Source organism: Danio aesculapii, chromosome 11 (assembly GCF_903798145.1).
Source record: "Danio aesculapii chromosome 11, fDanAes4.1, whole genome shotgun sequence".
Lineage (NCBI taxonomy): Eukaryota > Metazoa > Chordata > Actinopteri > Cypriniformes > Danionidae > Danio > Danio aesculapii.
In genome coordinates this window covers 28699820-28712351 of record NC_079445.1, presented here as the reverse complement: position 1 = coordinate 28712351, position 12532 = coordinate 28699820, and the positions used below count along the sequence as shown (strand labels likewise).

Sequence of the window (12532 nt, the reverse complement as noted above, 5' to 3'; positions counted from 1 at the left end):
CATGTTTGTTTATTTATTCATTCATTCATGCATTCATGTGTCTATAGACTATATGGCTGCTGAACTTTATATTTAATATTAATAATATTTAATATTATGAACTTTTTTCTCTTTGGAGTAGAAATGTGTATTTATTCATTTATTTTCTTTTCGGCTTAGTCCCTTTATTAATCTTGGGTCGACACAGCGGAATGAACCGCCAACTTATCCAGCATATGCTTTATGCAGCGGATAGCCTTCCAGCTACAACCTATCACTGGGAAACATCCATACACACTCACTTACAAACATACACTACGGAAAATTTTGCTTACCCAATTCACCTATAGCGCATGTTTTTGGACATATGGGGTGAAACCGGAGCACCCGGAGGAAACCCACACGAACACGCGGAGAACATTCAAACTCCACACAGAAACGCCAACAGACCCAGTCAAGGCTCGAACCAGGGACCATCTTGCTGTGAGGCGAATGTGCTTAGAAATGTGTATATTCCATACAAAGCATGAAGCTGAACGGTCAGTTCTTGTCATGTGACTCGCGGTGTGCTCGCGCCATTTTTTCAACTAGGTGCTTCTGGAAAGCATAAGCGCATCATGTCGTGTGTGCACATAACTCACGAACTTGCGTGCACTACAGACGCGACATGTGAACAGCCCTTAGTTAATAGCCTCAGCCAGCCACAGTTAATCCAGTCCCGGTGTACAAGCTTAGACCTTTAAACTAGCGCAAAGTTGGCATAACTTCGTTTAGTTGCAGCAGTTTTGCGGTGTTGAGAAGCCTTTGCGATTAATTATCTTTGATGATTCAAAAAGCGCGGTTGATAGTGAAATCGGTTAATCGTTGCATACCTTATAGGAACTGATAAAACACAAAAATGAATTAAGCTCTGAATGTGTTCACTAAAAAAGAATTACAAAATAAATCATCTTGAAAAAGGTCCCCTTTTAACAATCAGATGAGTTTACTGTCAATGTAGTTAACTCTCACTGTAATAGTATAAAATGGTGTCATTTCTATTATGATTAATATACAAGTCTTGTTTGCAATTATAAATAGATCTTGCTAAATTTGATCTTTAAACGATAGCTTTTTACTTTAGCATTTTTATATACTATAAATTATTATAATTATGATAAGGTTATATATATATTTATATATATATATATATATATTTATATATATATATATATATATATATATATATATATATATATATATATATATATATATATATATATATATATAATAACCTTCAACTCATTGTAAAGGCCATATCGCCCAGTCCCATTGTGAAGTAACAAATCAATCAGTGTGGTGCTATGAAAATGCAATGTGGTCTAAAAATCTCCATTGTATAAGTGTATAGATAAAGCAGAGAGGACGCACTTGTGCAGGGCATCTCTAGTGGGTCAGAGTCTGTGCGGTAATATCCATTTCGGCAGACGCAGTTGGTGGCTCCATCGTTGGTTGTGCGGCTGTTGATGGGACACTGCAGACATTTCTCGTCACCTTGGGCTGTCTTGAAGAAACCCGAAGGGCATGCTGAAACAGAGAGAGAGAAAAAATAATGATAGATTGTAAAAGACGACAGTGAACTTTTTAATATTACATGATTGTCACGGGCTGGAGCACACCAATGAGATGATGGGTCACTGGAGTCGAGCAGAAACACACTTTAAAGCATTTCACGCATGTAAAGAAAAGCTGTATACTCAGGTAAACACAGCACATTCATTATATAAGCCTGAATAATTCAAACCCTGGGCTTTTACATGACACGCAATTCACTTCGTGTCATCTGCTCATGGACGTTTTTTTTTTTAATAGGTCAATCGTCGAGACAAAAGAAGGCCGAATCACTTTCTATGCAAGTACAAATAAGCAGGCGAAGGAATACGAACTCATCTTTCGTCTCCTCTTGCTGAATCTTGGACTTTTCACCTGTGACATTCTCCATCTCTGTTGGTGCTGGAATCCCTCCCAGAATTCATTGCACCTGCGATGGCCGAGTGTCAAGTGCTGTTTTGTAATCAGATCTGGACAGAATAGCTGTGTAGGAGTGTGAAATGTGTCTATTTTTGCCAGAATACACAACTAACTGTTAAAGAAGACATATGTAAGATGTTTCATGTATTAAAGTGTGAACAGTTGTTAACAAAATTATATAATTTTTCAAAATTTCTAATGAATTCATGTAGGATTTGGGACATTTTTGCTGGGAAAGTTTAGGTGCTCTTCTGAGTGCCTATTTCTGTTGACAAATGCTTTAACACTGTTCATGGTATTGAAAGAGAAAGAAAGGAATTCATTCAAACTACATATTTTGTGAGATATATATATAGTGCATTTAGTCTGTAGTGTCAAGTATATGTTATTATAAACCATCCTAACAGTGTAATTTTAATTACTCTTTTTGTCAATATTGTGCTTGTGCACTGCAGTGCTTTTGCAAACATATCTATAATTGCTCATGTTTTATTTACTGTGTATTTTACCACGTATTTTTAATTTTTGTGTGTGTGTTTATTTTGTTATTGAGAGGAAAGTCTCATATATGTTGAATCCAGCAGTGTGGACCACCATTGGATGCTTAATTATGATTGTTTAATTATAATCAAAGAATAAGGAGGAAGAACATCTATGTGAATATACTGTGGAATTGAATTGCATTCAGTTTCTTACACATTAAGTGCATATGAATACAAACATGTGCAAAATGTTGTTGGTTGCAATGCACTAAATGGCCAAAGATATAACTAACAACAAGAATTTAGTCTTATAGCAAATATGAAATGACATTTACAACTAATTATTTATTGACAATGATATTTACATTTATATAGGTTTTTTCCTGGTGGCCACCTCCAAATTTATCACCACCTCTGCCTTTTGTCAAAAACATCCGATTACACGTGATGCTCAAACACTGCTGGTCATGTATTTAATTACATTTAGTGTTAGCAGCTTAATTAAGATAATGTTGTTGATAAGATTACAAGAATAATGCAACGTGTTTGTTTCAAGTAGCAAAAATTTAATGATTGGGATACCACCCTGCTCCTTAATTTGAGAAAAACCCTGCATTTATATATTATTATATATTAATATTATTTATTCATTCGTTCTCCTTCGGCTTAGTCCCTTAATTCATCAGGGATCGAAACAGCGAAATGAACCGCCAACTTATCCAGCTTATGTTTTACACAGCGGTAGCCATTCCAGTTAAAATCCAGTACTGGGAATCATCCTCATTCACACACATACACTATGGACAATTTTAGTTACCCAATTCACCTATAGCGCATGTCTTTGGACTGTGGGGGAAACCAGAGCACCCGGAGGAAACCCTCACCAACATGGGAAGAACATGCAAATTCCACAAAGTATTGCCAACTGACCCAGCCGGGACTCGATCCAACCACCTTCTAGCTGTGAGGTGACAGTGCTAACCACTGAGCCACCGTGTCGCTAGGCATGGGCCGGTATAAGATTATGACGGTATGATAACCTTGAATAAAATATCACGGTTTCAAGGTATTTTGGTATGATAACCTTGAATAAAATATCACGGTTTCAAGGTTTTGTGATTACTGCTCTAAAAAATATTATTTTTAAATATCTGGGTAAAAACTAAAAAAAAATTCCCTTTTGAGCACAATATATTTTATTTTAAGAAACATTTCAAATGTTTTGGATCAGTAAACATGTCAGGCTAAATGAATTATAGACTTCTGCTGTCTTCATTTGTTTCAAAAACAGATTTTTTTTACAATTTAAAACGGCATCTTTGGATATCTTTCTGCTAAATTAGTGTTGTCCCAAAAAAAAAAAAAAAAAACGAATAAAAAAAAACAAATGTAAATAAAAAAATCGTACACATACCTTAGGAACGGTATTGCAGAAAATTCTGGCGGTTTTAAAACCTTGACTTTTCCAAACCGCGGTATACCTTGAAAACAGTTATCGTCCCATGCCTACGTGTTGTCCCAATATATATATATATATATATATATATATATATATATATATATATATATATATATATATATATATATATATATATATAGACTTTTTTCTAATGGAGCAGATAAAAAAATACACATGTAGGACGAGACTTGATTTCATTGACTGGGAATTAACTGGATTGTGAAAAGTAGTCCTCCAAAGCCAAAATGGAGCCAGAACTGATTGCAAAGTTGCTGTGTATTGCACGCACTTTTGAGAAATCTTTTGGTCTGTAGAGGTCAAGTTCACTCTTGAGAGAATCTCAACATGATGGTAATGTTTCTTTTCAAATGAAATATTTTAGTATTTACTGCTATTGCTGTTAACTATTACATTACCCTGCTGAGTAAAAAACAGCATAAACTGGTTAGGTCTGTTTTGAAGCTTGATATTGGTTTGAGCAATAGTATAAGCCTCTAGCTCCTGCCTAGGACCAGCACATGACCAGCTTAAACCAGACCATGACCAGCAAAGAACTAGCTCAGCAGTCATGATTCAAAACATACCTAACCTGCGTATGCTGTTTTTTCAACAAGGTGCATTAAACAAGTGTAAAAGTGAACCACCGTGCCCTATATTAAATTATTTCAAGTAAATATTCATAGAACTCATTTAATGTTTAACAGAAAGTCCCTTATGCAGGATTAAAACACTTCTTTTTGGTTTTGTTTTTGAGTCAACTATCTCAGGAATGTGTATTAAGATGGTAAACAGGATACTTCCAGATTTCACGTCGGCTTTATAGGTTTGTTGTTTTAATCGCCAAAGCTCTCCCAGATAGCAGGAGTGTATTTTCATGTGTGCATGCTGGAAACCCCTTGAGGCCTTTCAGACACGGCCAGTTTTCATCTTGTACTTCTCTCCATACCAAACAAACAAAGTACTTCCCAAGGAGTGGGAAATCTGACAAGCACTTGGCCGGAATGAACAGCACATTGCTGCGGAGTGTACGACTCCCAACACTAACCCAACCCTGAGCGCAAAAGAAAAAGACCACAGCCAGCGACAGCCCACATCCACACATACATCTGGAAGGAGAGGCCGTTTCGGCTCGCCAAGTTTGAAAAACCTCCGTCACCCTGTTCCTAATAGGTGACCTTGCTTCCACGCCAAATGATTTGAACACACCTTCAATATCTGAACCGTTTTAGGGGAGCTAAAAAGCAATAAAGCGCAGACGCTTCGGCCTCCATAGTCTAAGCTGGCAATCACGGCAAAGATTTGTGCAGCAGGCCGGCCAAGGAAAATGTCTGTCTACGGGTTTATTTAGAGAGGGCAACTCCAGTCAGGGTTCAGTCGTGCTCTTAAACACGCACAAATAAGCCAAACTGTACATCCGTTGAGGCGGTGAGATCACATTCTTACAGCTCAATTACAGATGGCAAAGGTTAACTAGTGCCCAGTGGTCATTAAAGGAGGGGGGGGTCTGTTATTTCAGTCAAACGTTTCAGACAGAAAGGGTGCTATTCCCCATTTCCTCTCACCTGCTTGCCCTGGATCGTCTCTCTCGATCCCATTTCAACACCCTGGCAAACCACATAACCGGCACAGCATCCAGGAACACTTCAGACTGCCATACATGGACACACAAATACACGTTTTTACATTCCCTCTTTGCACTCAACACATCCGTACTCTTTTTCTTTTTCCAAAAACTCCCACGTATTTTCTCCCTCTTAAGAGTTTAAGCAAACTTAGTCTTTCCCAAATCCAGCTGACAGGTTTCTATAAGCCTCCAGCAGGAAACTGACAGCCCAGTTCCCCAGAACACACACACACACACACACACACACACACACACACACAAATGTGTAAAATGACGGCTAAATATCCCAGAATCCCACATGAACAGGAGTATAATAAACGGTGAGAAATGGACTGGTGGAGGAAAAAAAAGCGCAATGTGAAAGCGATAGAGCACCTCGGTTTAATATTAGATTTGACATGTTTTTCTTTTCAAATGATTTATGGCAAAACTAACCATGTGTAAAGTGAAATATGAGGCTCGTGTGTTCAGAGAAAGTGTCACTGGAGTCACCAAGACAAGCACAACTGCAAAGCTTCAGGATTTAGGATGAAACTCAGATAGAAAGGTAATCAAAACAGCAACGGAAAACAGACTGGACGCAAATGGACTGAGATCAAAGAAAGAGAGAAAACAGGAAGAGAGGGAAAGCTCTAGCAAGAAATTGCTTCAAATTAATCAACTTTGCTCCTATAATTTATTCAAAAATGCAATAAAAATGCAATTTACAGATACAGTGTTTTAGGGTTTTCCTTCTGAATTTATTTTATATACTTTAGGGGGGCATACGGTCAAAAATAGCTAAAAAGCTGAACTGAGGGGGTGGGGGGTGGGAAGGGCACATTAAAAGAAAAAAAATCCCTAAACAATTCATGTAATGAAATAAAAATATATATGTTTTATGGATGCTCCGATCGGTAGTCGTTGATCTGGCCAATCTCATGAACTAATCGCAAGTGTTTGTTAACGAGTTTACAAGCAGAGAAAGATACACACCCAGGTTATACAACAGCAGCGCTACAACACATGAGCAATGTTTCCAAATGTTTTTTTGTATCTATTTTGTATCTATTTTATTTTTTTAAGCTGCTTCTGACCATTACATGTATGCAACACCCTTTTATTTATTATCTTAGGTAAGGTGAGTTCTCACACTTAAAAGGTAATTGTGCTTATGCAATGGCAAAGTTTTATAAAGCTTAAAGAATCAGAATCAGAACTCTGTATTGGCCGATCACCATGACAAGGAATTCAGTATCAGCTGCAAAAATCCTGATCGGAGCATCCCTAACATGTTTAGTTAATTCCCCTCTCCGCTGTCGCCACTGGCTTGCATGGTTCAGGATCTGTAGAGCTGCGCATCGTTGGATTTGCTCTTCAATATTTGGACTCTCAGTAGTGATTATTAAACCACACTGAACTGAGCTAAACTGAACTGAACTTAAACACTACAAACTTAACTACACTGTTCCTATTTACTGTGACCTTTTATGTGAAGCTGCTTTGACACAATCTACATTGTATAAGCGCTATACAAATAAAGGTGAATTGAATTGAATTAATTGTTTTATTTTTTTAAAACGTTTTCTGGGTTAATATGTATTAAATAAAACTAAAGGCAAAATAAATATCTGATCAATAATGATTACATGTGCATTAATAATAAAAAGCAATAATCAGACTAAGAGCAAGAGCCTAATTGCTTACATGAAAAGCAGTGCAGACATTTTTACTAGAGGTGTGAATCTTCAAACAGTATTACAGGTTAAGTATGACAGGCCTATTTAAGACCCCTGCAGACCCGTGCAAAGGTCAATAAGTATCACAAAATGTCAGATAATCTGACCTTTTTACGGATAGTTTAAGTCGCACATTAACATGGTGTGACTCCCCGCACATACAGTAGGATGTGATATTTACTACACTCTACAAACGCTGGGTCAAATACAAACACGGCCAACTATTGGGTTAAAAAGTGTCATTTAAATTTAATTTAAAAAAGAATCCATTGTTAGGTTGTCCATATCTGACCCAATGTTTGATTGACATCTCAGCATTTTTAGCTTTAAATAATCTAGTTCCTGTATATCTAACCAACCTTCTGTCTCGCTACAATCCAACCCGCTCTTTAAGATCTCAAAACTCAGGGCTTCTAGTACTCCTAGAATAGCAAAGTCTACTAAAGGAGGTCGAGTCTTTACGGCTCCTAAACTCTGGAATAGCCTTGCTGATAATGTCCGAGGCTCAGGCACACTCTCTCAGTTCAAAACTAGATTAAAGACCTATCTTTTTAGTAAAACATACACGCAATGCATCACATAATGGTATGATGCATGAGTGTGCTCTACACAGTGAGCAGGCTTGACATAAACCTGTAGGACACACTCCTCCAGTCTTAATGCACCAGACATTTTGTTAGAAATACTCATATGCTTTACATGTTTGTTTGTATTTACAGGTCTATTTACATAACTTTATATTACTATTATTTTTATTTATAACACTTCACTTTTAATTATTAGCAGCCATGCTAATTATTTTATTTATTCTCTATTTCCACCCGGGGATACCCATCCCGAGGCCCCTAGAAATTATGCAGCGCCATTAATACGATCCAAGACCTGTAAAGAAATGATGACAAGGTATCCATAATCCTGGACCAGGCCGTATCCTGAGATGGGGGAGCGGACAGCGCAAGACTGATTCCTGAAAGACCACAGTGACAGCTGAGTCTCTGCATTGATCCTGTGGGCCAGCCTGAACCCCCGCCGGTGACCTACTCACACCTGCAGTTCTTCACAATGAATGTTCAGTGTTTTCTAGCCGCCGGCGCCTTGACTGCAGCTCCGCACAGAAGTTTGGCTATAGGAGAAATGGTTGTGCCCAACAGAGCCTGGTTTCTCTCAAGGTTTTTTCCTTCACTACATCAATTGTTGACATTTGTTCCTCGACACTGTCGCCAGTTGCTTGCTTGGTTTGGGACTTGTGGGCATCGATGGATTTGCTCTTCAGTGTTTGGATGCTCAGCAGTGAAAATTAAACCACACTGAACTGAACTAAACTGAACTTCAAATGTGAAAACTGGACTGACCCAATGTACAACAACTTCTATGTTTAGCTGCTTTGACACAATCTATATTGTAAAAGCGCTATACAAATAAAGAAGAATTGAAACGCTGAATTGTTTTAGTGTATAACGTAATAAGATATTATTAAAACTTTTTTTTATGGTACAAAAAACAAACAAACAATGTAACATTTATGGTTCTCTTAACACCTGGTTTTGCAGGTTGACATACCCTAAATAGTGCTGAAGGGAAAAATTTGTGCAGCTTCTCTAAAAAAACAAAAACTTTGAGGGCCAGATTCTCCGTCAACAAACTCTGCCAGTCTCCTAGAGAGAGATAGCTTATGCCACGATGATGAAGAAAGGGGGGAGGATGGCGCTGAGTATCTGTGCCTGACTCCACCACTTGCCGTCTGGGCATGACCTTGCATGTCTCCCTACTTGCTTCCAGATGGTTCTATCCAACCAATGGAAATAATGTCAGCCGTGCTGCAAACGTGGGGACTGTGCTAAACATGGCTGTTGAAGCGCACGACTCTGCTTGCAGATCTACCCCGTGTGGAAGAATGCAATTTGAGGATGAAGAGAAAAACAGTGTCAGCTGTAGCCCCAGGGATGATAGAAAGCCTGATTAAAGAGCACATCAGTGCTTTGATATAGCTCGCATCCAGATTAGAAACTGTCGCATTGTTTGATCACAATGTTTCTCTCGTAAGCTCGGCATGGAACAAAAAATACCACCGCTTTGCTTTTTTGGCAAAATTGAAGTCTGTTTGTATAGAAAATAACAAATAAGGACACTTTTGAGACACTTTGGCCCTTTGGTCTCTTTTTGATGAAAGTGATTAATCTGGTTCTGTAGAAGAGATGAAGTCATTTCAAAATGCTTCCCTTGCTAAAAGGACTAGTTTATTGAAAGCATTTATTTAAAACAGCCGGTCCATGCAGGATTATGCTGGCTTGGCTGACATGCGTGGCCTTTAAACTGGCTGACAAAGACAGTGTTGATAGCTAAGCTAGAGAAGAAGCTTTGTGGTGACACCAGCATCTAACTGACAGACATGGTGACCATTGGGAGATTCTTCAAATCCACCTCAAAGTAATTGAAAAATAAATAAATAAATAAATATATAAATAAATTAAAAAAATACAGCAGTGTGAGTTAAGAATATGCTTGAGATTTGTATGTATTTAACTATGCATCACTTTATTTTTTTGATGTATGTCATAATCGAGACTTAATATTCATTCATTCATTAATTTTCGACTTAGTCCATAATTTGTCAGGGGTCGCCAAAGCGGAGCAAACTGACAACTATTTCATCGTACGTTTTGCACAGCGGATGCCCTTCCAGCCGCAACCCAACAATGGGAAACACCCATACACTCTTGCATTCACACACACTCTCATACACTATGGCCAATTTTGTTTAACCAATTCCTTTGAATCTTAATATATTTATTTTAATAAATTTGTATAATTTAACTAATAATATACTGAATTTAGTATATATAATTTTGTATCTAGTAAATATTACTTTTCTGTCTAAATAAACATTGTTGTGCTGCTTACATATCTCAAGGAAACTTTTGTTCTGTATTTTATGAACAATAGAATGAACTTTCATTTATTTGAAACATTATTATTAAAATGTGAAATGTCATCATCAATTTAATGAACCCTTGCTGAATAAAGTTAAATAAATTAATGAAATTAAATAAATAAATAAAATAACCAATTTAATGAATCCTTGCTGAATAAATAAATAAATAGATAAATAAATAAATAAAATCACAAATTTAATGAACCCTTGCTGAAAAAAGATATATAAATTAAATTAATTAAATAAATAAATAAATTTAATTATAAATTCATAATTAATTCAATGAATCCTTGCTGATAAAATATTAAATAAATAAAATCACCAATGCAATGAATCCTTACTGAATGAGTAAATAAGTAAATAAATAAATAAATAAAATCACAAATTTAATGAATCCCTGCTGAATAAATAAATAAATTACTTCACCAATTTAATGAATCCTTGCTGAAAAAAAAAAAAAAATAAATAAATAACATCACCAATTAAATGAATCCTTGCTGAATAAATAAATAAATTACTTCACCAATTTAATGAATCCTCCTGAATAAATAAATAAATAAATAAATAAATAAATAAATAAATAAATAAACAAATAAATAAATAAAATCACTAATTTAATGAATCCTGCTGAATAAATAAATTGAATCACCAATTTATTGAATCTTTGCTGAATAAATAAATAAATAAATAAAAATCACTAATTTCATGAACCCTTGCTGAATAAATAAATAAATAAATAAAAATCACTAATTTAATGAACCCTTGCTGAATAAATAAATAAATAAAAATCACAAATGTATTGAATCCTTGCTAAATAAATAAATAAATAAATAAATAAATAAATTACCAGATTAATGAATCCTTGTTGAATAAATAGAATGAACGGATGGGTGGACGAACAAATGAAAGAACGATAGACGGACGGAGGGATGAACGAACATAACCAAGCCAGTTCCAGAAAAAAAACACTGGTAGCTATAAACTTTAAGAGTGTTTTATCAGAGTTTATTTTGTAATAGTCCAAAAGCCCAATTAAAGAACCACAATATACTGTCAATGCAATCCAGATCACATCAAAAAGGTCCAGGACCCGTCGTTGAAACTTAGTTGTCGCGTTTCAGTAACTATGGCATGCAGTAGTGAACGCAAACCACCTGGCGCTCTTTCAGACCTCGCCTTGCTTGTGTTTATTGCCTCTAATAACACGTGCAGACCAAGGAAAAAGGTAGCAGTGGCATAACGGCAGGCTTAGTGGGCTGTGTGAGTCAAATCCCGTTGTGAACGTGTGCTTTAGGTGCCAGAACGCTAGTCATGTTTTATTACAGGTAATTCGCTGGTGATTTCAAAAATTGCCAGAGCGTTTTCCTCCAGCCTGATTTACGTAGGTGCTAAAGAAAGAGGCATACACACACACACACAGATGTCTGCATGTGCACAGGGGCCAGTTGGTAGCGGGGCAGGAATGTGTGTGTACGTGTACCGGCAGATATGGCTCCTCCAGCTGCGCCCACTTCAGGAGCCAGTGGTGCAAACAACAACGGGCTGACATTTCCATCATGGCCGCCTGGGTGTTACGTGGCGTTCTCTATGGATGCTGCTGTATGCATCGCCTATACTGCTGCTAAAGTCAGTCACACGTAGGAAAAGTCCCAGATGGGGGAAATAAAATGCACACAATCTGGTCACTCGCGTGCATATGCAATGAACATTTGTGTACCCCAGTCCATACACACAGTCACATGTCCTCCGTTCCCTAGCAGAACAAAAAGGGCCCTTTGTCTGGGGTGACTGTAGTGGTGACAAACTCCCCTCCCTTTTTTATAACGCTGGCTGTCTATTCAGCCACTCAAAAGCCTGCTTTGAAAGTACTGCATTTAATGAAAGCTACATTAAAGAGAGACCAGGGACAGAGGTGTGTGTGTGTGGGTGAGGGTCTGTGTGTGTATGTGAGGAGAGATGCATGGAAAAGAAAAGCAGAAAAGCGAAGAACCAAGGGATGCTCAGTTTTGTTTGCGCAGCAGAAAATGTGCTGAAAGCAGGGAAATGAGGCAGAGTCTGAGGGGTTTTCTGTGGGGTTGGGGGAAGTCCTATTGTGACCGAGGGGAGCAGTGTGTGAAACAGATGGGTTATGGGTTTGTTACACACCATCTACCTGTGCTTTAACAGCTTCATATTTAATCAAATCTATACAAACACTCGGTGGTGATTAGAAAGCATTGCATGCATTTGAAATAATAATAATACTAATAATGTGACATTATAAGGAATAACATATATAATAGCAATTGAAAGCATACATCAGTCAAAATGAACAGAATAGACATCATT

At 37.1% G+C, this 12532-nt stretch overlaps 1 protein-coding gene across 1 annotated transcript in view; it reads right to left on the bottom strand.

Annotated features, from left to right (window-relative positions):
- Positions 1-12532, bottom strand: part of ephb2b (eph receptor B2b) — a 207076-nt gene that overhangs the window by 57504 nt on the left and 137040 nt on the right. The window contains exon 4 of the mRNA XM_056467688.1: positions 1390-1545. Within this exon, the coding sequence (XP_056323663.1) occupies positions 1390-1545 (156 nt within the window). The remainder of the gene's footprint in view (positions 1-1389; positions 1546-12532) is intronic.